The sequence below is a fragment of the Bidens hawaiensis genome, unplaced genomic scaffold, assembly GCF_021521415.1.
Source record: "Bidens hawaiensis isolate Kalapana, Puna unplaced genomic scaffold, B.hawaiensis_p1.1 tig00006258_1, whole genome shotgun sequence".
NCBI lineage: Eukaryota > Viridiplantae > Streptophyta > Magnoliopsida > Asterales > Asteraceae > Bidens > Bidens hawaiensis.
Window position 1 is genome coordinate 437,200 of NW_027491415.1, and position 26,106 is coordinate 463,305.

Genomic DNA, 26,106 nt, shown 5'->3' on the forward strand with positions numbered 1-26,106 from the left:
TCTTTAATTAATTTGCTATCAAGAAATAAATGTTGGAAGTTTTAAGTGTGTGAATGAAGGAAGTGGTGGAAGTGGTAAATGTTTGTCCCACATCGGTTTGGGAACAAATTAATGAATGGTTTATAAGGTGGAGCCCTTACATCCATTTGAATTCTTTGTGACATGTTTTACCACAAGTTCTACGCGCGCGCAGGGGGGTGCAAATTTGGGTTTCTGGACTTGAAATTCATCGAACTCGTGCATGCCCACATGAATGTAACTCCGAAAATCCGAGCCCGCGTGAGACGATTTTTTGAAATTCAAAACTGTTCAGGAAAGTGTCCGATATTAATACAAGAATTTCCAACAAACTTAAACAGATTACTTATTATTATTCTCGATTTCGTTTCAGAAATCGTGACTACCGCTGTTGCTGTAACAACCAGTTTGGTTGCTCCGCTGCCTAGTGCAGACACGTCTCATGCTGAGAAACCGGAGAAGTTCACCGGTGTGAATTTCAAACAGTGGCAACAAAATATGTTCTTTTATTTGACCACTTTGAACCTCGCGAGGTTCTTGACTAAAACTGTTCCTCATGTTGATGAAGGGGCAACGAATGCGCTGTCGGTGAGCGCGGTTCACGCTTAGAATCATTCGGATTTCTTGTGCCGGAACTATGTCTTGAATGGCATGGTTGATGCACTTTATAACGTGTATTGTAAGGCCAAGACTGCCAAAGAATTATGGGAGTCATTGGACCGCAAATACAAAACCAAAGATGCCGGTACTAAGAAACTCGTGGTGGCTAAATTCTTGGACTTTAAATGATAGACCCAAAAACTGTTATGAGTCAAGTCCAAGATTTGCAAGTTATTCTTCATGATATTCATGCGGAAGGGATGTCGTTTAGTGAGACATTCCAAGTTGCTTGTATTATTGAGAAGCTACCACCAAGTTGGGTCGTTTCAAGAACTATCTCAAGCATAAGCGAAAGGAGATGACCATTGAAGATCTTGTTGTTCGTCTTCGTATTGAAGAAGATAACAAAATTGCTATAAATAGAATTGACTGTCCCGGAACAACAAAGGCCAATGTTGTTGAACATGGCCAATCTTCAAAGGATAAAAATGGTGGAAAGAAAAATCATGGGAAAGGCTTCAACATTGGTCCTAAGGGGGGAGTAGGGAAGAAAAAGAAGTTACAAGGAACTTGCTACAATTGTGGAAAGCAAGGCCATAGGGCCAATGAGTGCAAGCTTCCAAAGAAAGAAAATGCTCGACAAGTTAACATGGTTCGTGAGGTTGAGAACCTTGTTGCGGTGGTCACGGACCTCTCGATTATGGTCACCGAAGTTAACTTGCTTGGGCAAAATAACAAAGATTGGTGGGTCGATACGGGGGCTACCCGTCATGTGTGCTTTGACAAAAGTCTCTTTAGCACTTTCAAAGAGGTGACTAATGGAGAAAATGTGTTTATGGGAAACTCCGCTACGGCCGAAGTCAAATGTGAGGGGAATGTGGTTGTGAAGATGACTTCGGGAAAGGAACTTACTATGTCAAATGTGTTGTATGTTCCCGAAATTCGTAAGAATCTTGTGTCGGGGTGGCAGTTGAACAAGTTTGGGTTCAAAATGGTGATTGAGTTTGATAAGGTCGTGTTGACCAAAAATGGTGTGTATGTTGGTAAGGGCTATGCCCTCAATGGTATGTTCAAGTTGAATGTAACCGTGTTTAATGAAATGAATGAGAATGCTACTAGTTCTACTTATATGCTTGAGTCTTCTAATGTTTGGCATGGTAGACTAGGTCATGTTAATTTTAATTCCATTCGACGTTTGTTTAAACTTAAATGCATACCAACATTCGATATCGTCTCAAATAATAAATGTGAAACTTGCGTCGAAGCAAAACAAACGAGATCGTCATTCAAAAAGATTGAACGATTTACCGAACCCCTCGAGATGATTCACACCGATGTGTGTAATCTAAAAGCAATTCCTACTCGTGGTGGGAACAAGTACTTCATCACATTCATTGATGATAGTACAAGATATTGCTATGTTTACTTACTTAAGAGTAAGGACGAGGCTATTGATAAGTTTATCTTATTTAAAGCCGAAGTTGAGAATCAACTAAATCGAAAGATTAAAAGAGTAAGGAGTGACCGAGGAGGTGAATATGTTTCACCTTTTATTGACTTGTGTGAAAAAGAAGGAATCATACATGAAGTCACGCCTCCTTACTCCCCTCAATCAAATGGCATAGCGGAACGTAAGAACCGAACCTTGAAAGAAATGATGAATGTCATGATGATAAGTTTTGGGGTAATCCCGGACATGTGGGGGAAGTAATCTTATCGGCTAATTATGTCTTAAACATGATACCGAATAAGAAGAAAGATCTAACTCCATATGAGTTATGGACGAGAATTAAACCACCATATAAATACTTGCGAGTGTGGGGGTGCCTAGCCAAGGTAGTGGTGACTCCACCAAAACGCCTACTAATAGGACCCAAAACCGTGGATTGTGTATTTATAGGATATACCCTTCCCGGTGATGCATATCGATTTCTTGTGCATGATTCCAAGAATCCCGGAATAAACAATGGCACCATAATAGAAGCAAAGGATGCATCATGGTTTGAATATAAGTTCCCATGTTTGGATAAAGGAAAACCGAGCTATTCTAGACAGGTTGAGGAAAGTATTCAAAACGAGAGTACTGGAGATGAACCTCGGGAACAATCTGAGACAGAGGAGGTTGAAATCAGAAAAAGTAAACGGCACAGGACTGAAAAATCCTTCGGCCCTGATTTCCTTACCTACATGGTAGAAGAGGAACCTCAAACGTATCAACAAGCGGTGAACTCCGCTGAAGGACCTCAGTGGAGGGAGGCCATCAAATGTGAGATAGATTCTATCTTACAAAATCATACTTAGGAACTAGTGGATCTTCCTCAAGAGTGTAAACCACTAGGATATCGATGGATCTTCAAGAAGAAGATGAAACCTGATGGCGCCATCGATAAGTATAAGGCAAGGTTGGTGATCAAAGGATATAAACAACGAGAAGGTTTAGATTACGTTGATACATATTCGCCAGTTACGCGAATAACATCTATAAGGTTGGTGCTTGCCATTGCCGCCATTAAAAACTTGGAAGTTCACAAAATGGATGTAAAAACGGCTTTCTTGAATGGAAATCTAGAGGAAGAGATTTACATGGAACAACCCGAAGGCTTCATAGCCGTTGGGCAAGAAAAGAAAGTGTGTAAACTTGTGAAATCCTTGTATGGATTGAAACAAGCTCCTAAACAATGGCACCAAAAGTTTGATCATGTCATGCTTGATGTTGGGTTCAAAATCAATGAATGTGACAAATGTGTATACGTGAAGGACACATCCGATGGATATGTCATTTTGTGTCTATACGTGGATGGTATGCTCATTGCTGGAAGTGATGACAAAATCATAACGTCCACTAAGAACATGTTAAAAGCAAGATTTGACATGAAGGACATGGGTTTTGCGGATGTGATTTTGGGAGTTAAAATCACACGAACCCAAAATGGACCTGTTTTAAGTCAATCCCATTACGTGAGCAAAATTCTTGAGAAGTTTAATGCGAATGACTCTAATGTAGCTAGAACTCCCATTGACACGAGTCAACATCTAGCTAAGAATAGAGGTGAACCCGTTAACCAGTTGGAATACTCAAGAATTATTGGCAGCTTGATGTATCTTATGAGTTGCACTAGACCCGACTTAGCATATGTTGTGAGCAAGCTAAGTAGATACACAAGCAACCCAAGTTCAAGTCATTCGAACTGTGTGATTCGGTTGCTTCGGTACCTAAGATACACTAGAGTATACGGGTTACATTATAACAGATATCCTGTAGTTTTCGAAGGACATTGTGATGAAAATTGGATATCTGACACGAATGATTCCAGAGCAACAAGTGGGTATGTATTCACACTTGAAGGTGCTGCTATATCGTGGAAATCATCTAAACAAACGGTTATAGCTAGATCCACGATGGAATCAGAATTCATCGCCCTAGATAAAGCGGGCGAAGATGCAGAATGGTTACGTCAATTTATTGAGGATATACCAAGATGACCTAAGCCGGCATCGGCCATCTGTATATATTGTGATAGCCAATCGGCAATTGGCAGAGCTCATAGCACAATGTATAATGGTAAGAATAGACATATTAGACGTAGACATAATACGGTACGACAACTAATATCTGCTGGAATTATCACTGTTGACTACGTGAAGTCAAAGGATAATATTGCGGATCCGCTAACAAAAGGCCTAAGTAGAGAGTTAGTTCAGAAGTCGTCCATGGGAATGGGACTGAAGCCCTTGAAAAATTAAAGTTCATGCGAAGGAAACCTAACTCAACAGATTGGAGATCCCAAGAGTTGAGTTCAATAGGAAAACCTAATTGTATGAATTAGTGTGGTCACTGTGGGGGGGATAACCCTACAATTTTAAAAGGGAGTTTACCACGTGGCAAGGTAACCTTCCTAGTCCATTCCTAAAAGTGACAAGTGTGGGGCTAAGCATATGGCTTTTAATGATTCGACCAAGGTAGTCATACATGGTGAATCACCTATGTGAGAGAGAAGTGGGGTCTCTTCGAAGGGTGTTGTTGGGCACAATACTTAATAGCTCTTGCAGAACCAGGCGCATGTTCATGACCATAACGAACATAACTATGAGGACTTGACTTTGTCAGGGAGAGTCTTGTGTGAAATGTATTGTCGTCTACACAAACGGCAGACGAGTTCAAAGACATCACTGCCTACTCAGAGCCAGTGGGCTAAGTATGCTTCATAATCAAAGGTTCAAAGGATAACACCTACCTATTGTATGCAAGATTCAACTGCTGAAATCTAATCGGAATAATGTTGTTGTTTCGACCTCCATTCATGTGGGGGATTGTTGGAAGTTTTAAGTGTGTGAATGAAGGAAGTGGTGGAACTGGTAAATGTTTGTCCCACATCGATTTGGGAACAAATTAATGAATGGTTTATAAGGCGGAGCCCTTACACCCATTTGAATTCTTTGTGACATGTTTTACCACAAGTTCTACGCGCGCGCAGGGGGGGTGCAAATTTGGGTTTCTGGACTAGAAATTCATCGAACTCGTGCGTGCTCGCACGTCCCACGGACACGAATGCAACTCCGAAAACCCGAGCCCGCGTGAGACGATTTTTTGAATTTGTTTTTGAAATTCAAAACTGGTCTAGTCAATACAATTAATAATCATTAAGAGAATGATTATGATTTGCAGTTTTATAATCTGCACTAATGGCCATTATTTGATATTATTATTATTTAATGGTCATTAACAATATTGATTATCATTATTGTGATTGTATGGCTATATAAACAAGACCAGCTCTTCAGTTTAGACACACCAAATAAACACACTTCATCTTCTTCCTACTGCAACAGTGTTATTTACGATTTCGTTTCAGGCAAGTGTCCGAGTCCGGCAGAGCACCGATTCTGTTTCGAACCGGAGTACCCTGGGAACAGACCAAGAATCTGTTTAAGGGAATTGTGTTAAACGCAAGCCCGGTTTACTGCTTCGATTGTTTCTTTATTTCTGCTTATTATTAATACAAGAATTTCCAACAATAAACACTATCTTACATTAACTGCTAAAACTCTTGGGTTTGTATAATGGTTTCAAATGGGTGAGTGAGAACTGATGTCATGTCACTATCACGTAAACATAAATAGTTCCACTTTTCACTCACTTAGGTGTGTAATGGTCCTACAAGGGTAATGTTTAGATTAAATAAAAGAATTAAAAAATAAATAAAAAAAGGAGTGTGAGGTGAGTACCTGTGATTGGCTTAAAAAAGTGTGTTGAGGGCGAGATATGGAGGGACTCACGAAAGAAGGGCCATGCCCCCTCGACATGGACACGGCGTGGTGTTTGTGGCATGATACTGTGACGGAGCTGTGGTGGGAGGGGCATGGCTCCATTACACATGTCCTCGTACATGTATGAGATGTCTTAAATTCAAATATTACATACGACATCTTTTTTTAAAATGTTGTGAGGCTATTTTATCAGATACCTATAAATATATAAAAAAAATAAATATATTTGTAACACTTATGAGAGGTCTTAAAGTTAAATTCCAAAACGTTAAAAAGAAAATATTTTTTAAATAACAAATGTTACCTCTCTAGTTACACCCATTTTTCTAACTTTGAACAGACCTTCTTGACAAGAGGCATGTGTTAGGGCTGTCACTTTTACCTAAAACCCAATCCGAGAAAACATGTACCCAAACCCGAACTAACCCGACCCGAAAAACTCGAACCCGAGAAAAGACTAACCCAAACTCGTACCGAAGTAATACGGGTTGGTTCTTGGATTTGATTTATAAGTTTCGGGTCAACCCAAATAAACTTTTAGTTTTGAAATTAAATATATTGTTATGTATAATAGGCTTAGTCTTAGCCACTAACGTTATCAGAATCGGGTCCTAATCGATTGTTGTCATTACAACTACTATAGATCGATTGTTTATTGTTAATTTATGTTTTCCGTTTATTACTAATAGCTACCGTAATCGAACAACCAAATCACACCCGATTGAAGACGTTTATGGTTCGAGTTAGTTTTACTCTTCTTTTGGATTGTTTTATCGAGTCATGTTAGTTTATTATTTGATTTATTTTCTTACGAGCAAATAATAATATGTTTTTTAATTTTAGCATTGTACTTTTTTAAATCTTTTTGTTTTTTGCTTTGTTTTCTAAGATACTCGAAACCCGATTAATCCAACCCGAACTCGAATTACCCGAACCCGAAAAACCCATGAGATATTCAGGTTGGGTTTCGGGTTAAGATTTAAAACTTTGAAACCCAAAGAATCCGACCCGAAAAAACCCAAAACCCAAAAAACAAACCCGAAGAACACCCCTAGCATGTGTATAGTGTATCCTTACGAAGTGGGCTAATAAACTGGTTTAAGTAAGAAAATATTTTTTTATGAAATCCACAGTCGCCCACAAAAAATTGGTCGCCTCATAATCCAGATTCCAGCTAGCGGTTCATCAGTCATCAGAATATTTAATGTTTACAAAAATAATGACGCAACCAATATAAAGTTCTTGGAAACATATATGAACTTATAAAATAAAGAGTTGCACACCTACTTAAATGGGAATTTATAAAATCCAACGAAAATGCAAGTTGTGTTGCAAATACTAAAAACTAACCTTTACCATTTAGTGTATTTGTTTAGTTTATTTATAGATAGGTTTCTGTGTTTTCTTTCTTACAATTTGGGTGAAATGGATAAAACTTAGAGACCGTTGCCTAAATGATTGATTGATTGATTTTATAATTTTTTGTAAACCGAATTGATACTAATTGAAAATCAGTTATCGTTCTTTTTTTTCTTGTTACCCTAGGTTAACCGAAATTAACCAAACGAAACCATTTATATTTTCATATATTTCTAGCTTGTATATTTCCATTTCATGTTTTTTTTCTGTTTTATGCCTCTATTTTATATATTTATACACCTCTATTTCATGTATTATACATCCATTTCATTTATCTATAGAAATTTTAGCCCATGCTTAGTTTTGGTTGTAACCGAAACTAAACTAACCGAACAAAAAACCGACAAACAAACCGAATACCAATTGGTTAATAAAATAGATTAACCGATGACTTCGTTTTCAGTTTACTCTAATAATTACCGGACTCCCGGCCTAGACACTATTATTATTATTATTATTATTATTATTGCACTAATTTTATATATTTTTATAATATAAAACCGTAAAACTTGTTGGACCTTCCATATAAAACATTAAAACCTCAAATAATATAGTGTATAGTGCTATAACGTTAGTTGTCATTTAAAAAAAGAGTTTATATAATTCGTTAGAGCCTAAAGACTTTTATTTTTTTACTCGTATAGGGCATTTAAATCCTTAGAACCAGGCGTATCCATTAAGTTTTAATACTCATTTTTTTAACTTCTTTTTGCTTCCTTAAAGGCCTAAAGCAGAAGGAACACAATGACACCCACAAAAATTTTATTTTAAACGATTATTAATATTCACATCACAATATGGTCAATTGACTCTTGATATCCCGTTACGCTAGCACATCTCTTAAACACGAAACACTTTTCAAGAAATAAAAAATGAACACATATGTAAGCAAACAATTACATAATCATATCTATTTTTAGTTTTGTCCTATTGTATATTGATTATAATAATAATATACTAGGTTTCATAAATACTTTATACGTACACAATAATATTACACTGGAATACTCTGTAGATATAATAATTATGTTAGTAGTCTAGCATTCTCCTGTAAGCTAAGAATAGAAAACAACTTGTTGCTTGAAACTTAAGAGATTTTTTTCATTTTTTATGCTTTTCAAGAGACGAATGACGAATGTGGCGTATGCGCAATTATACGATAATTATTTTCTAGAGTTTCGTTCGTCTGTTGAATGGACATATGGTACATAGTCGTCTGTTGAGAGATCGCGGTTCATTCTAAACCGACCTGCATCCACAGTCTACACTAAACGAGTTTATATTATTTTTGGAGATTGATGTTTATTACAGTTAAATACAGATGTATTTATAGGCTAAAATAAATACGAATTTAAACCAGTTCTAGTTAGAACTCTATAGTAGATTAAATCAAACTACCTTGGGGCCGAATGTTGTGCTTCATCCTAATTTGACTAAACAATTAAAAGGAACTATAATACAAACATGCTTTGTTTGCTATCAAGCAATGTTGCAAAAGTCGCTAGGCGGTCCCTAGACGGCCGACCCCCTTGGAGGGAGTACTCGGAGTACTCGGGGAGTACTCAGAGAGTACTCGGACATGATAAATATAAAGAAAATTAAATTTTGGGTAACATATATATTTCAAATATCATAAGTTTACTAATATTTATAACAAAATAAATGAATATCAATATAAATAAGAGAAATACATTTTTAAACACTAAAATATTCTAAAAAATGTTAATCATTAATTAAAAATAATGATATTCGTTTTTTAATATTATAAAAATACGAATTATGTTGTATTTTTTAAGTCAAAATAGACCGAAGTTAACCGACTAGATGTGATTCAGGCTAATGTTGACCATCTTTGACCAATTTTTAGTAACTAGGCGGAGTTAAAGAAACTCCCCTTGGCACCATACCTTGTAGCGAGTACTCGGCCTTGTAGACCTACTTTTACAACATTGCTATCAAGACAACGACAGCTTAAATATGTAGTTAACGAGTTATTAACTAGCTAAATGCTGGCGAAAATGAACCAGATTGATGTAGCCTATTGAACATACAAAACCAGTGAGATCAGTGCAATTTTTCATTCACTGATATCTTATCTCTAAACCAAACAACACTTGGTGTTTTATTAATAACTCGTTATCGCTATTAATTATTGGTACAGCCTGCAAAGTGCAAACTGCTAATCAATTATCCTAAATTGGCGCAATCGGTCCAGCTAATGCACATAACCAGATTGTTACACTGGCAATCAGTACAGCCTGCTAACGCAATTGGTAGTTGACTTCATTGACCAACTCGAAACTTGATCCTAATCAACCTGATTGTAATTCAGGTCAGTTACAAGATACACTTTCAAAAGCAATTGTAATATACACTTTCAAAACCGTAAGACCCAATTAACTCAAACCGAGCTACTAGAAACCCAATCGACAACCCCTACTACTCTTACTAGTATTACTAGTTTTATCACGCCTGTAATAAGTATTATTATTAGTATTTTTGTTTTTGTTTCTTTTATACACACTTTATGTTATTTGTATTTGTTCTACTTTATGCAGGACAAAGGTTAGTTGACTTGTTCCAAATCTACACCATGGAACTAGAACCCTAATCACTAGGCGAGGGACAACTTTTCTCCACTCCTTTTTACCACTAGAGTACGATTACTTTTATCTAACAATCAGGTGTTTGTTGTTTAAAATTAGTATGCTGACAAAATATTTGGATAGGAATGAAGGGATGAGCATGATGCAATATCGAACTCCATTTTTTAAGAGGAAAATCAGATTTATAAGTAGTGAAAAAAAGGATTCAGTCATAAATTTATGGAAAAACCTAAATGATGTTGATTATTTAAATATTTCCCACATGAAGCAAATGCCTAATGGCAGCGACCGCATCACCTTTGTGTTCCCTTAATGTTCTTTCAGCCACCTTCTTATCCAACTGTAATCAATTACCAAACACAAATAAACAAACAATCATATACTTCTACTTGGATGATCGTTTGAGCATAAGTAAAGCTACACCGCACATATTTAGATAATTAAAAAAAACCATTATACTACTTGTGAAAAAGAGACTGACCTCTAGTTCGTTTGCGATTATGTCAACTTCAGCAGCATTAATTTTGACAGCAGCCAACTCTTTCTCCCTAAAATCAATCAAAAAGTGAAGTTAAAACAAACATATTGCAACTTGCATTGTTTATGAAGATACTGGAAACATAATTATAGTGTTTGAGTTGTTTCACCCTAAGATTCGGCATAAAAAGATCCTATAGTGGTGTTAATGTTATTCCAAATGTTAACAAAATAACAGGAAGATATCATTTACATGGACCAAGTAACTTAAAACGTGTTCTTTTTACCAAAAGCCATTATCATGAGTAAAGAACTAGAGATAGCATTGCTTCACTTATTATTTTCAAACACGTGGTTTATTGATATGTAATTATGCAATTCAATTACTCTTACAAATTACAAAAGAAACAAAAGTGAACCAATCCCATTGATTGACATATATACCCTATGGTAGAGGCGCAAATCGTAACCAGTTAACTAAACCAAAACCAAAACCGAACCCGAACGTAACTGAAACCGGTTAGGAATTTTCACCAAGAAACCCGTTAACCAAACATAAGATAAATGTTACTTCTTACTACGGTTAGTGCTAAAAGGGTTAATTTCAATAGGTTATTATCATTTCAACCGTTTAATAACCGAACCATACCGGTTACATAAATTAGGGATTTTCCACTAAAAAACCGGCATTAACGGTTTGACAAATTGGTATTTGTCCCTCTACCCTATGTCAACGATAGATACACTTTGCAAAAGTTTTACTTATCATATATTTAGGTCAAGTAAATCTTATCAACTATCTTATAAGGTTTCAAATAGACTGACTACTAAAGCTTAATTTCCAAGCCCTAACTAGTTGTGAACAAGAAAGTATTAATACAAATATAAATATAAATAGACGAACCTCAATCGCATAGCATTCAAATCAGCTTCCTTAGATGCAGCTATCGAAGCCATAGCCTGTTAACAAATTCATATTCAAATTCATTCAATCGATTATTATTATTATTAAGTACTCTAAATACACAAACCTCTTGCACACGAGTGGAATCGAGCTGACGATCTTCGACATGATCGGTGAGCTTATCAAGTGCTTTGCTCTGTTGCTGTAAATCCCTCGAGTCTTCAACTCTCTCAATTCCTTCGTCTCCTGCTTCCATTATCGATCTGTAATTGATTTAACCTCTGGAATGGAATTCGGCTGCCTTTGGGTGTTATGTTATTATTATTATTATTATTATTTGGAACCCTTTTAAACCCTTGGGCCTAACCTATGTCAAGCCCAACATATTTTGCAACTTCTCTTCTTCTTGTCCTTCAACTATTAACAAATTTTAAATCAAGTCGAGCTTAAACAAGCTTGAGGGTTTATCAATGCTCGTTTTTTGAAACGAGCTTCACATATCTAGCCCGAGCAGGCTCGCGAGGCTAAACAAAGGTTTTTTTATTTATAGAATCTTTGTTTTAAGATTTATATATAATAACTATTAATACTGTATCCACAACCACCCCAACCTGTTGCCACCCACTTCCGTAGCCGCCTCTGACCATCGCCGCCACCCACCACCACAACCTTGAGTCACCACCAATTTTATTTTATTCTTTCGTCTATCAAACAAAACAAAGTAATGATCCATTCCATTCCTGCATGTTAACCAAAGAATAGTAATGATCCATTCCACTACCTTGTCTATTTCATTTCCACATCCATTTTATTCATTCGTCCATTCCATTACCCTCATACAATGCATGAATGACAGAGAGAATGGAATGACTCATTTCGTGGGAAATAAAAAAATGGTGTTTGGTTGCTCAATAGAATGGAATCATCCATTATACATGGAATCATATTCCATCAAAACCATTCATTCTCACCCCCCCCCCTTTTTTATCATTACATTCCTCCTTCACCTTAGGATTTGTTTGATATGAGGTAATGGAATTGACGATATAATAGAATGGGTTATTACCATTCCAATGAGATGTTTGGTTACCACATTGGAATGAAATAATTACTTTCCGTTGTTTGACAAATAGAAAAAAAATGGTACTGAGTGGCGGTGGTGGTGGGAGGTAGGTGGTGGTCGTGACATTGGTGGTGGGGGATGGGGATGGGTGAGGTGATGGGTGACGGGAGATAATGGTGGTTGTGGTGTTGGGGTGGGTGGTGGCGGTAGTGGTGGAGGTGGCAAGTGGTGGTGGGAGTGGGCGGGTGGTGTTGAGGGGCATGGGCGATGGTTGATGGTGGCGGCGGGCGGGTTCTGTTTGGTATGTGGTAATGGAATGAGTGGGGGAATCGAATGGATGAGGTAATGGAATGGTTCATTACCATTCGATTGACATGGTTACCATGTGGGAATGACATGAATTACTAGTTTTTATTTTTTGATAAGCTAGAAAAAGTCAAAATAAAATAAAATGGTAGTGAGTGACGGTGGAATGGTGGAGGTGGGTGGCGAGCAGAAATGAAGGTGGTGGGTGGTGGGCGGAAGGAGAAATTGTTGGTGGTGGTAGGTGGCGGTGACATTGGGCGGTGGTGGCGGTGGTAAGCAGCGGGTGATGTTGGTGATGGCTAGGAGCGATGGTTGATGGTGGCGGCGATGGTAGGTGATGGTGGATGGTTGGTGGCGACAGTGGAGGCGGGTGGCAGCGGTGGCGGGTGTTAACGGCGGCGGGCGACGAAGGTGGATGTTGGTGGCAGCGGGCGGCAAAGGCGGGTGGTGGTGGCGGCGGGCGGCCGTGGTGGGTGGTAGTGGTGGTGGTGAGAGAGCAATGGGTAGTAGTGGTGGAAGGGTGGTGGAGGTGATATAGTATGAAAGAATGATGGAATGAAAAAAAATCAAGGGGGTGGATGGAATGAATTTTGAGTGTTTTTGAGGTAATGGAATGAACATGGTAATGGGTGATTTCATTCCATTGACGAAACACTTTTTTCATTCCATCATAATGGTTTATTCCATTTCGTCTCTCATTATGCATGGTGGCAGTGGGTGGTGATGGCGGTAGCAGCGGTGGTGATGGTGGTAACAGGAGGGTGGTAGAGGTGATGTAGATTGTAGGGTGAAAGAGAGAAGAAATGAAAATAAAACATGGGATATGAAAGAAATAAAATTGGGGTGTTTTAGAAGAATGGAATGGACTATGTATTAGTCATTCCATTCCTTTGATCAACCGAACACACTTTTTTCATTCCCTCATAATAGGTCATTCCATTCCGCCCTCTATTCCTGCATACCAAACGTTACCTTACTTTCTCAACAACACCACCACCATCGCCTGAATGCCATCGCCACCACCTTACTGCCAGCTCTAGCGTTGCCACTGCCTGACCATCACCGCCACCACCACTATCACTACCTGACCGCCACAACCATCGTCGCGACCCTACCATCGCCATCACTACCAATGCTACCGTCACAGCTACCATTTTCGTCGCCGGAGCTACCACCACTATTTTCGTCGTTGGAGCTACCACCATCACCGTCGCCATTGCATTTTTTTTTTTTTTGTGGTAAAAAAGAATTGTTTTGAGATTAAGCTCTGTTGCTGGCTTGATAAGCACATCACTCTTTGGATTGAAGAAATAGGCTAGCGACACTCTTTCTTTATCAGGGTTTACTATCACTCTATGCTCCACGCTTTTGTAAATGCCATTTGTTAAAACCTACAACAAAGTATACAGAAATGAAAAACCAAACTCATTTTATTATAGAAAGTTGCTTGATCTCAAATGGCAAACGAATACAAATTTGCTTACTAAGTATTGTATAGTTTTAAAACTAGCTCAATTTATGGACATGGGACTATAGGAGGGTAGATATGACATTTTGACATATTCTTAAGTTTTATTTCAATTAATTTGTTTAATTAGGTGAATGTATATATACTAATACTATGACTAATATTTTGAATCCAAATTACTTGTATTATGTTATGACTTATGGTGAATGAATTAAATTAATTTTCATCATATTGATGCAGGGCTATATTAAAATCAAATTGTTACCACGAACAAGGGCATGATGCTACTTGTACATATCCAGACAGCATCTATATGCTATTGTTTGGACTTGTGCAAATTCTCATGTCTCAGATACCAAATTTTAATTCATGAAAGATAAACAGCGAAAACCAGTTTCGGATTCAACTGTTGGACCACCACGTACATCCCTAGGATTCCCCCACGTCGCTTCAACTCGAATCAGGACAAAAGAACCTATTTAGGATTCAAACATGTTGAGACCCATATTCACCCTGTGTTTAGAATGCATGCTTCATGAGTGTTTTTATTAAATCTATTTCATTCATACAATTTTTGAATACCAAAAAACATAAAGTAATTTGTTTTATTCGCACAGATTAACCAAACAAGACAAAGGAATTGTAATAATCCATCGTATCATTCTCTTGTCCATGACCATCTCTATGAAATTTATTACTTTAGAATTTCGCTTTTTCACTTTGTATTTGTCGGGTATGTTTCAAAAGTTGTTCTAAACAAGCGTATCACGAAATTTTTATTTTAGAATTTCGCTTTTTCATATATTGCGCTAACTTTTTATTTGTCGGATGTGTTTCAATAATTGGTCTAAAAATGCGTATCTAGTCACCTAGAAAAAGTTTAAAAAAAAAACCTTGAAATTTGAAAATACGTCGATTGCTGGCCACTCCAGTTGTCTCTGAATGGCAGGATTGAGAAGGTCACAGCACCTCAAACTAGAACTCAAAGATATACAATCAGCTACACAAAACTTCACAGCCTGTGTCGGAAATGGTGGATTCTGTAAGGTGTACAAAGGAGAACTCAAAGTGAATGGTGAACATACCACAGTGGCTGTAAAAAGATTGACTTTAAAACGAATCCACGAGGAATTAGTCGGGCAAGGGTTAAAAGAGTTTCTCACAGAAATTAAGTTGCTTAGTGCGCTTAAACACGAAAACCTGATTTCGCTTCTTGGTTTTTGTCAAGAGGGAGAAGAGAAGATTCTTGTTTATGAATACGCGGAACATGGAAGTTTAGACAAGTACATAAGGCGATTTGGGTCGTCCACATACAATCTTACGTGGGTAGAAAGACTCAAAATATTAGCTGATGCGGCTCGTGGGCTGGATCATCTTCATAGAAACCCTGGAAAGGGTGAAGCCATAATCCACCGCGACGTGAAAAGCTCAAATATTTTGCTAGATAAGAATTGGGTTGCTAAAATTTCTTATCTTGGATTGTCAAAGTTAATATACTTTGCAGGTTTAGATGAAAGTGGTGCTATTTCAAATGCTTGTGGCACGCTTGGCTACTGTGACCCGAAGTACATTTCTAGTGGCATTGTGACGAAAGAATCAGATGTATATTCTTTCGGTGTTGTCCTATTTGAAGTTTTGTGTGGGAGGCTTTGCTTGACTAGAGATAATGATGGCTTCATTTTATCAGCTGATTTGGCCAAAAAATACTATAAGGAAAAGAAATTGGATGAGATTATTGATCCGCGTATAAGGGAACAAATCAGCCCATCCTCCTTGAAAAAGTATTCAAAAGTTGCATATGATTGCTTACACGATGATCAAGATCGCAGACCTCAAATGCAGGTTGTGACTAAAGAGCTTGAAGAAATCATGGTAAGTTCAACAGATCTAGTTTATAATACAAGACAACCTTTTGAAGATTTGCCAGTTAATGTTTAACTATTTTTGGCTACAATAATCCTTTCTCATCAAAGAAATCATATTTGATATTATCTTTTTTGTTACTTAGATAACACCCATGTTTTAATTTGGGCGTTTGTCAAGATTTGAGGAAAATATTAGATTTTTAAGAAATTAATTAAAATTAATTATATTGAAACCTAATTTGGTAAAAGGTTACTAATTTTTAAGGGATTTTTTTTTGCAAGAAATGTGGTACGTCAGACGGGTTCATGAAGACGACGTCTGTGTGGTGGAAGCCGTTTATCAGAGATGACAAACTGGGCGTGGCTGCTGCTGATGGTGCTACTACTTGTTTTAATGTTGGTGGTGATGTCGATGCCTTCAAGAAAGATGGGTTGCTGTGGGATAGAGATATTGGGAAATATGGTGGAGGTGAGTACTCCATGGCAGTTGTGCAGGCGAACCTGTTGCTTCAAGACCAGAGCCAGATCGAGTCGGGCCCTTTCGGGACGTTTGTTGGGGTCTATGATGGTCATGGAGGACCAGATGTTGTCCGATACGTTTGTAATAATTTGTTCGAGAGTTTTCAAGGTTTGTTTGTTGCATTTTATTATGTTGGTTATGCATTTTATGCCCTGATATTGAATAATCAGAATCTAATAGTGTTTCTATATTTGAAGATTCTGATCATTTGAGGAAATAAAAACAAGGGGAAATATGTTAATGCGAAATTGTTACTCTACTATTTTGATAACTCTGGTATTGTAGCTAGTATGAAAACGGTTCTTCCGTTAACTAATTATTTGACCTGTACACAATCAGATACTATCAAACACAACAAACACTAGCACAATTTACTTGTTATATAATTAGTTTTAGATAATTACATCTTAACAAGTTTGACCTGTTAACACCAAACTACAACACGAATAGAACCGTTTACATGGAAACCGGTAGGATTTGAGTGTACAGAAGTCAAAAATTCTTACGCCGTTGTTCTAAGGTTTAATGTTTATGCAGCAACATCTGGCGGCGTGGTGACCTCGGAGACGATAAGAAACGCGTTTCTTCAAACGGAGAATGGATTCACTAATCTTGTAGCTGAGTCATTTAAATCACGCCCGAGCATTGCAACCACTGGGACATGTTGCTTAGTTGGTGTGATATACCAGCAAACCCTTTTTACTGCCAATCTTGGAGATTCGTGTGTTGTTCTCGGAAAGAAAGTTAATAAAACGGGTGATATGGTGGCAATACAGCTGTCATCGGAGCATAATGCAAATCATGAGGAAGTTAGACGTGAGTTAAAAAATTTACACCCGCATGATCCACATATTGTTGTCTTGAAACATGGGGTCTGGAGGGTCAAAGGCCTTGTTCAGGTTATTACAGTTTGAGTAATTTTATAAAATATTATTGCATGCTTGATTGAATAAATGTGTCATGTATGTGGTGCAGGTTTCGAAGTCCATTGGGGATGCTTATATGAAACATGCAAAGTACAATAATGATCAAATTGCACAAAAGTTTCGGCTTCCTGCAGCAACTGTTATGCCTATTTTGTCTACTACTCCCTCCATCGTTACTCACGAGATCCACCCGAACGATTCTTTTCTGATATTTGCTTCTGATGGTTTATGGGAAAACTTAAGTAATGAAGAAGCCGTGAAGATCGTTCACAATAATCCACGCTCTGTAAGACATTCTTGTCTCTCTCCTCTTTGTATTTCAATTTTTACCATTATCGGGGTAAATGTTCATAATAATAATGGTTGTGGTCTATGCTTAGTAACCAAGTAATTCCGGCTCGATCCACGTGATACCTAAAAGTCCCTTTTAAGTTCTTTGAGCGTGATACCTCTAAAAGTCCTTTTTTCATGTCATTTAACTATGGTTTTTTAGGCACATGTATGGAACTGTGGGTCTAAATTTATATATGATATGATTGTCTTAAGTTCCCAGAACACTTGAACTTGTAACAATATTATTAAGTATAATTAGTATAATAGAAAAAGAATCAGTGTCAATAGACTAATAGAGTTGTAAAAGAACATGATAAATCAATAATGCATATATATAACTTTATAAAAAACAAGTTTGACTTAGAAAGTCAAAGTAATTAAGGTATTATCTGTTTGTTCCGTTTTGTACAACGGTTATGTGTTGGGTACAACTAGGGTGTAGGCAAGCCCTAGGCTTGAGCTCAGCTCGTTTGATTTACGAGAACTCGATCTTGGCTTGTTTCGAGCTCTTTATCTAAAGCTCAAGCTTGGCTTGTGAGTTGTTTTGTGTAAACACGGGCTCGGCTCATTTATTATTTATTAGTTAATGTATATACGTGTTAAATTATTTTTATATGCTTTGAGAAAAACCTTAGTCGAGCCTGAGCTCGACTCGAGCCCGTATAGTACCTTAAACAAGCCAAAGCTTGCTCGAGCTTGTTAAGTTTAAAAATGCACAAAGCTTGTTAAGGCTTGACGAGCCTACACGAGCTTCCCATACAAGACTCGATTTGGACTCGATAACTTAATAAGCTTTATTTGAAGGCCCGAGCTCGAAAAGGCTCAACTCGTTTTGTGTTTTTTATCTACCCGATCTCCAGTAGCTCATAAGCAGCTCGGCTTGTTTGCACCCTTAGGTACAACCCACGAAGCATGATAAGTACATTAAGAAGGATTGATGCCCATTAATTACCTTTGGTTCAATTATTTGCACATATGATAATTATACTGATGGAGTTGCAGGGAATAGCAAAGAGGCTAGTGAAAGCTGCACTACAGGAAGCTGCAAAAAAAAGGGACATGAAATATTCTGATCTCAATAAAATTGATAAGGTGGTGAGGCGCCACTTCCACGATGATATAACTGTGATTGTATTGTTTCTCAACTATGATCAAATATGTAGAGGCGGTGGCGGTCCTAACGTCTCTCTTCGAAGCGCATTGGAACACTAAACAGATTTAGATTCACTCAACAACCACCCAAGGGCTTGGGGTTCTAGTCTATAGAGTTTTATTTTATCATTAATTTAAATGAGGCCAAAAAAACAAAATCCAAAACAAGAGTATTGGAGGACCATAACTTGTTTGTAATATTATTATGTTATCATCATCATCATCTTACTATAAGCCATACTTGAATCTTTTCTTTTGTCAATTCTTTATATTTGTGCATCAGTACCTGTAGCAGCAATTAACAGACTACGTAGTACTAATTTGTAATAGTTATTTTTATGATTTTATTTAATTAAAGCAATTTGCAAACTTGTCCCGGACACACTACTTGTGTAACATTTGGCCTTTCATATCAATAAATATTGTTGGTTTTGGTTCCTCCACTGAAACCTTTAAGGTCGCTCATCATAGATTGTGTTCGTCCGTTTTAAACACATTTAATAGTGAATTTCTTCTCTCACCTACATTGAGTGTTTTGTGAACTTAACATACGAATGAGTCACAACTTGTTTGTTACAAGTACTTTATTACTTCAAAACTCGTGCGTTATAAAAAATCGTTTAACTAAATAAAATATCTGTATAGAAAATAAAAAATCTTAAAGTTAGTGCTTCTCCAACGCAGGCATTGTGCAGTAAGAGGCGAAAAGGAAGAGAGAGGGAGTGTGTCTAGCGGTGCAAACAAGCCAAACCGCTCACAAGCTACTTGATATTGGATAGCTTGAAACGAACTGAGCCTCAAATAAAGTTCGATCAGCCTGAGCTCAAGCCTTTTATGAGAAAATCATTTAGTCTCATCCGGTCTCAAAAGAGCTTTGTATTATATTTTTAGGTTTTAGACTTTTAGCTATTTTGGATTTCTATGTATTAAATTGACATTGCACTTTTAGCTATTTTGGCTCTTTTAAGGTAGTGAACAGAAGCTCGATCCAAGCTTAGGCTCGCTTAAGGCTTTTCTCATCATACAAAAAGAATAAAAACATGTATATAATATTTAAAATAAATAAATTAACTGGTATAGGAGAGAAAACAGTTAATAACCGATACCGATTAGGAATTTTCACCTAGACAGCAGTTAACCGAACATAGTTAACATACAGTTAGTGTCAATAAGATTAAGCTTAATTTAATAGGTTATTATCGGTTAACCGGTTATTGGTACCTGTATCCTATGCCATGGCATAGTAAATGATGATAGATAGATACAGTTTGCAAGTTGATTATATATATATATATATATAATAGGCTAAATAAACAAATTTATAAGGTTTCAAATAGGCTAAATAAAGCTTAATTTCCAATACAAATAGTCAAACCCTAACTAGTTGTAAAGAAGAAACAAACCTCAATCGCAGAGCATTCAAATCGGCTTCCTTTGATGCAGCAGCTATCGAAGCCATAGCCTATTAACAAATTCATTAAACCAATTCATTCAATCGATTATTAAACACGCAAACCTACCTCTTGAACACGAGTGGAATCGAGCTGACGATCTTCAACATGATCGGTGAGCTTATCGAGTGCTTTGCTCTGTTGCTGCAAATCCTTCGAGAGCTTTGCTCTGTTTTCATCATCATCATCATCGTACTCAGTATATCCCACCAATAGCAATGCTATGGTAGGGTCTGAGGAGGGTAAGATGTAGACAGGCTTACCTCTATCTCATAGGGATATAGAGACTGCTTCCGGTGAGACCCCCGGCTCGATAGTAGTTTTGCTCTGTTTTCATCGTGTTAAGCTTTACTCAAACACACAAACGGTCACGAACACTCTACTGAGCGCGGAAATTCGTATCTACGTCCATTAATTAATTAATTAATTGAGTTTGCCGGTGTCCGTTTGTGTTACATCATTAATATTGTAAACGGATCTTAATGGACAAACGACTAACGGGCCTTAATGAACAAATGAGCACACGGATATTAATGGACAAACGAACACTAGCAGACACTAATGAACATTTATGGACAAACATACATAAGCGACTCTAATGAACAAACGAACATAAACGGTTACATATTAATTTCAACAAGTATAATTATTACCGGACGTTCACGAACACTATTAAACGAACGTGTTCTCTGTCCGTGTTCGTCCGTTAGGCTTACTGAACGCAATTTTTTGTTCATGTCCGGTTCGTTTGTTAAACGGATGAACATAAACGAACTTCTTGCCGAACAAACGTCCGTAAAATTGATATTGTAACCGTAATCTTTTACTTTAGCTTAGGGACGAGTGTGGGACAGTACCAGTACCCGTATCCGTACCCGATTGTACTCGTACCAAAAATCAACAAAAACACGTACCAATACTCGTACCAAATTTTTCGGTATGGTACAAGTACGGGTACGGGTATTGGTACGGGTATTTCGGTATAGTACCCCGTTTTTGTACCACTTTGCTTTTTTATTTTTAAATCTTCGACGATCTTGAAACCGGTACCGGTACGAGTAACAAACAACCCGAATTAGTCCGGGTATCAGTACTTTCACATGTACGTGACGGGTACCAAATTAGTACGGGTACCAAATTGGCCGTCGATTTAATGATAAGATAGTTTGAAGAACCCTAATTTGGCCGCCGACTTTAAGTGATTTGTTTGTTGATTCAAGTCTTGGATGTTAAATTATTTAATTTTGAATAAACGTTTGCTACTTGTTCAATAATAACATGGTTAGAAAATTTATTTTATATATTAAACATGAAGAATTCCAATTAAACATTTATATACTTCAAACATGTACAAAATACCAAATGCACTCGTACCGTACCCGTGCTTGTACCCGATTGTACATGTACCAAAATTCAACAAAAATGAGTACCAATACCCGTCCCGAATAAGCTAAATCGGGTACGGGTACAGGTACGTGTACAAGTACGGGTATTTGGGACAAAATGGTCATCCCTAATTTAGCTTATTAAAATACTTAGTTGCAACCCTAGGATTCAGAATCGAAACCATGTAAAATTATGGTGTTCTTGTTTTTATTTTCCGTTTTGTGTGTTTTGATCTTGTGTGTGCATTGTGTGTTGGTTTTTCGTTGCATAAAGATCCAACTACAGTAGAGAGACTGGTAAGCGGACAACAAGTTGCGCTGCAATTCTGTTTTGAAGCTGGTTTATAACCGAACCAATCTGGTTACATGGGTTAGGTTCGCTCAAAACTGGCTATTAACAATAAGCGGTTAAACAGGTGTTTGAAAAACCGGTTGACCAGAACTTGCACCAAGGTTATTGAACTAAAAATTAATTTTACTTTTATTCTAGTTTTGAAGTTACAACGGCTGGTTTGGAAAACACATGCTAAATAATTAACAAACTAAATTGAACCTACATCACACTATTTGGTTCTAGCTACCTCAAAAGTATTGGTTAATAACTATGCATGATAAACCTTTATTTACAAACACTTGTTTTGTTCCTATAACCAATAATTGTAAAAATCATGATCCAATGATCATGCTCATGCTAGCAACCATTGTTTTCCATCGATAAAATCCGTAGACAGGAACGGTGTAGCTTCTTGCCCGCTAAGTTTCTTCAACCATCTAGCCCGACCCTCCATACTAGACCCCGGCCCATGACAAATGTATTCAGCATGGCATACATTTCTATAACATTACAACATTTATTTAGTAACTTTTATTTTGTGCTTATTTTTCAAATGCATATACCAAGAAGAAAAAGAAAATAAAAACTTACTCTAAACTGCCATGATGGTTCCAGTTGCTCCAACCTTCGGGCCTTACAATCTTAGACATATAAGTGTTTGCGAAAACTGCTCGTGAATGGTCACCTTTAGGCCGGCCTAAGAAAGCATGTCCAGTGCCATGAATCCGACCCTTAGGAAAACAAATCCCGTGTTCTCATTTAGACTTGTTCAGGTATGAGCCATCACCGACCCTCCAATCTCTATTCGTGGATCCGCAATCACAAAAACCTCACATTCCTACCAAAAAAACACAAGTAATTAAGTACTCATATTGTGCTTAAAACACGAGATTCACGGCTATTAGAAACATAGATAAGTAGCTAGTGGGATCCGGTACAAATGAAATTAATCTACTAAACATACAAATAACTATAGTAATTATTTTTACACTATAAAAATGAAGTAGAATTGTAAATTTATAATTACTCTAGTGTTGCCATAATTACTCTAGTTATCTGTACGCGTTTATGTTTGATCCCAATGCTATATAGTAGACTTACATGATAAATGGATCGTGCCTGACCAAAAATGATATCGATAGCACCTTGAACGTAACATCGATCATAATAATGCCTACCTTCACTATCAAGAAGCGTATTATGCGAGCTATAAAATCCACAACTATAAAATGCAGCTTTGTCACCGCCAACATAAGCTGCCACTGACTGATTATGTGAGGTATTCGCAATCCCCGTAGGTGCATCATTCTGTCCAAAATCAAGCAAATATGTTCATAAGTGGATGCATTGTTTGTGTTCTAGCTTTTGAATAGGAAAATGTACCTTGAAGCTTATACCAAAGGCAATAAAATCATCAGCTTCTACCTTGAAAGTGGAAGATTCATAGTTGCTTTCAGAACTTTGTGACCAAACAATGCTTGTTTTAGTCCTCCCACTTCCCCTCAAGAAAATGTGAGGTATTTCTCTTGGAATTCTCACTTTTTCTATGTTATCATAAAAAATACGTGTGCTTTTAGAAAAGTTACAATTTTTATTTGAACAGGTCTGGTGTAACTGGTTACCGGGGATTCTGAAAGGCTTACTATGAAAGGAATTATTTCTTTTGAATTTGAATGTTAATACTTATATGCAATGTTTTTATAACCTGATCGGACATCAAACCGGACGTATCACTGGTTCACTGGTCGGACCGGTTGAACCGGCCCGCTCGGATTTAAGAACCGGATAACACTTATAAATTATTTAGAAGTTACATGATATATAAAATAATAACAATTCCAGATTTTTAGGAATATAATTTAAAAAAAGACTATTATCAAATTAAGAACATATTAATAGTCGAATACTGCTATTAAATGTTTCTTATTACAATAATTATTGTGAATTTTTTTAAAGTAAACTTAGTTTACATATGAATAATTATTGATATTAATATTGCTACTTATCAAATGGAGCAAGCAAGCTGCTAGCCCAGCTGGCTTTGTACATTTCTTTTAACTCACAGGTCATGAGTTTGATCCCTTGTGACAGCATTGGTTATTTTTATTTAACATTTCCTCATTTTACATAATTTATGTGTGAGCCGGTTCATCTTGACTACTCGGACCGGCTAGACCACTGAATTCCGGTTGAACCGTCCGGTCTCCCAAACAATGCTTATATGTTTGCGATTTTTATGTAATTTATCTTTTTTAATGAAATTAAGCATAGATGTATATTGTGAATAACCTGTAAGTTCCTTTCTTGACATGGATGAGTACCCAATCTTGATTCCCATCGGGAAATGAATCGATAGCATCTTGTATGGATGTAAATTTTTCGGATCCCTTAACATCAATTACGATCATTTTTCCCGCGGGGATTTTTGAAGTTACATCATCCACAACCATTGGCGGAAGCCTCTGCCATTGACATCGTCCAACAAAAACATAAACGTGAATATACATAGAATGTTGTTAATGAAGCGCGATCGTAATGAGAACATGTCGATTTCTGTTTAGAAAATTTCGAGATGGAAAAGAAGAATTCAATCACAAATGTTTTGTTTTTGGTTTTGAAGGTGATGTTAATTTTATTCAAAAGACTTTTTCCTCCAACAATGTTCGTGTGGTTAATATTAGTTAAATTGATTCTTGTCTTTATTCTCTATTTTTATAATTGAAAAACTTATTAATAAAACAAGTATAAAAATATTAAACAAAAGATAATAACAAACGTTGGCATGCATAATAATGGTATTACATATTTTTTATAAGTCAACTCATGAAAATGATAAACCCAGATAATTTTCACACAAAGGAGATAAATTTTTTCAGTTGACTATTGCTATATATTTACAGGTGGCAGTCGAGATTTTTACACTATAACAATATTATTTTTTCTTACGGGGGATGCCCGACCCTTTACCACACGGATAGGTTCACCAACCACCCATGCCTCATGGGTTGATTAAATCTAGTCAATATAATATACTACTTTTGCCATCAATCTTTAATTAATTTAAAAAATTCCTAGTTTGTGAGAACTTCTCGATAGGTGGTCCAGTTCAGCTCATAAAGTCATTCATGTGTACACGATACACCCATGTGTACGTTCGTACTTCGAAATGTTTTATTTAATATACATACATAGTTTTCTTAACAAAATATATGAATAAAAAGTAAATAATAAAAGGATATTGGTTTTTAATGTTTCCAACTTTCCCTCATTGGTAGATAGCACTCTCAACTTTCGATTTGTCACCCACGGATCCCAACTTTCACCATATTTTCCTATATCACTCCCCGTCTAAATAAACACTAACCTCGTTAATGTCTTGGATCAAAAATGTCATTCAAATTAGTTGAGGGAGTAAAACAGAAATTTATTTTTAACACACAACCTCCATTTCCGGTGACCTTGTTTTTCCGATGACCTCGTTTTTTCCGGCGAAGTTGAGTTTTCCGGCTATCTCGTCTTTCAGAACACCATATCCATTGTAACACCCTTGGCAAACACAACATCGTCCCACTCTTAGGCTATCCCATATCGGTCGTGGACAAGAGAGATCATTGGTTCATAAGTAATGTCATGCCTCTTCAGTCACCAACACGTTTTGGGCAACCAAAAACAAATCTGTGAGCTCTTCGTGGGCAGAGCGGACAATATTGGTGGTGCGAGAGGCCGGGGTGTTACAGGTGGTATCAAAGCCACTCTTGCGCCGTTCGGGATGATGGGACATGCCTCATCGAGGACGATGAGTCCAAAAGGGGGTAGTTTGTAACACTCTTGGCAAACACAACATCGTCCCACTCTTAGGCTATCCCACATCGGCCGTGGACAAGAGAGATCCTTGGTTCATAAGTAATGTCCTGCCTCTTCAATCACCAACGCGTTTTGGGCAACCAAAAACAAATCCGTGAGCTCTTCGTGGGCAGAGCGGACAATATTGGTGGTGCGAGAGGCTGGGGT

At 37.2% G+C, this 26,106-nt stretch overlaps 2 protein-coding genes and 2 pseudogenes across 2 annotated transcripts; 2 read left to right on the plus strand and 2 right to left on the minus strand.

Annotated features, from left to right (window-relative positions):
- Positions 1-10,062: 10,062 nt before the first annotated feature.
- On the minus strand, positions 10,063-11,617 carry LOC143631881 (uncharacterized). Its single transcript, XM_077100506.1, has 4 exons — positions 11,420-11,617; positions 11,293-11,348; positions 10,393-10,459; positions 10,063-10,251 (listed from the first exon to the last, which is right to left on the minus strand). Exons 1-4 carry the CDS (start codon positions 11,546-11,548, stop codon positions 10,159-10,161), a joined length of 345 nt encoding a protein of 114 aa, XP_076956621.1. The 5' UTR covers positions 11,549-11,617; the 3' UTR covers positions 10,063-10,158.
- A 3,454-nt stretch (positions 11,618-15,071) lies between these two features.
- Positions 15,072-15,790, plus strand: LOC143631841 (putative receptor-like protein kinase At2g23200 pseudogene; annotated as a pseudogene).
- LOC143631879 (putative protein phosphatase 2C 42) lies at positions 15,075-19,187 on the plus strand. The gene is made up of 5 exons (XM_077100504.1): positions 15,075-16,001; positions 16,277-16,622; positions 17,052-17,413; positions 17,490-17,726; positions 18,776-19,187. The coding sequence occupies exons 1-5, from the start codon at positions 15,966-15,968 to the stop codon at positions 18,983-18,985; spliced, it is 1,191 nt and encodes a 396-aa protein (XP_076956619.1). The 5' UTR covers positions 15,075-15,965; the 3' UTR covers positions 18,986-19,187.
- Positions 19,188-22,434: 3,247 nt separating this feature from the next.
- On the minus strand, positions 22,435-24,662 carry LOC143631784 (putative pectinesterase 67; annotated as a pseudogene).
- Positions 24,663-26,106: the final 1,444 nt, after the last annotated feature.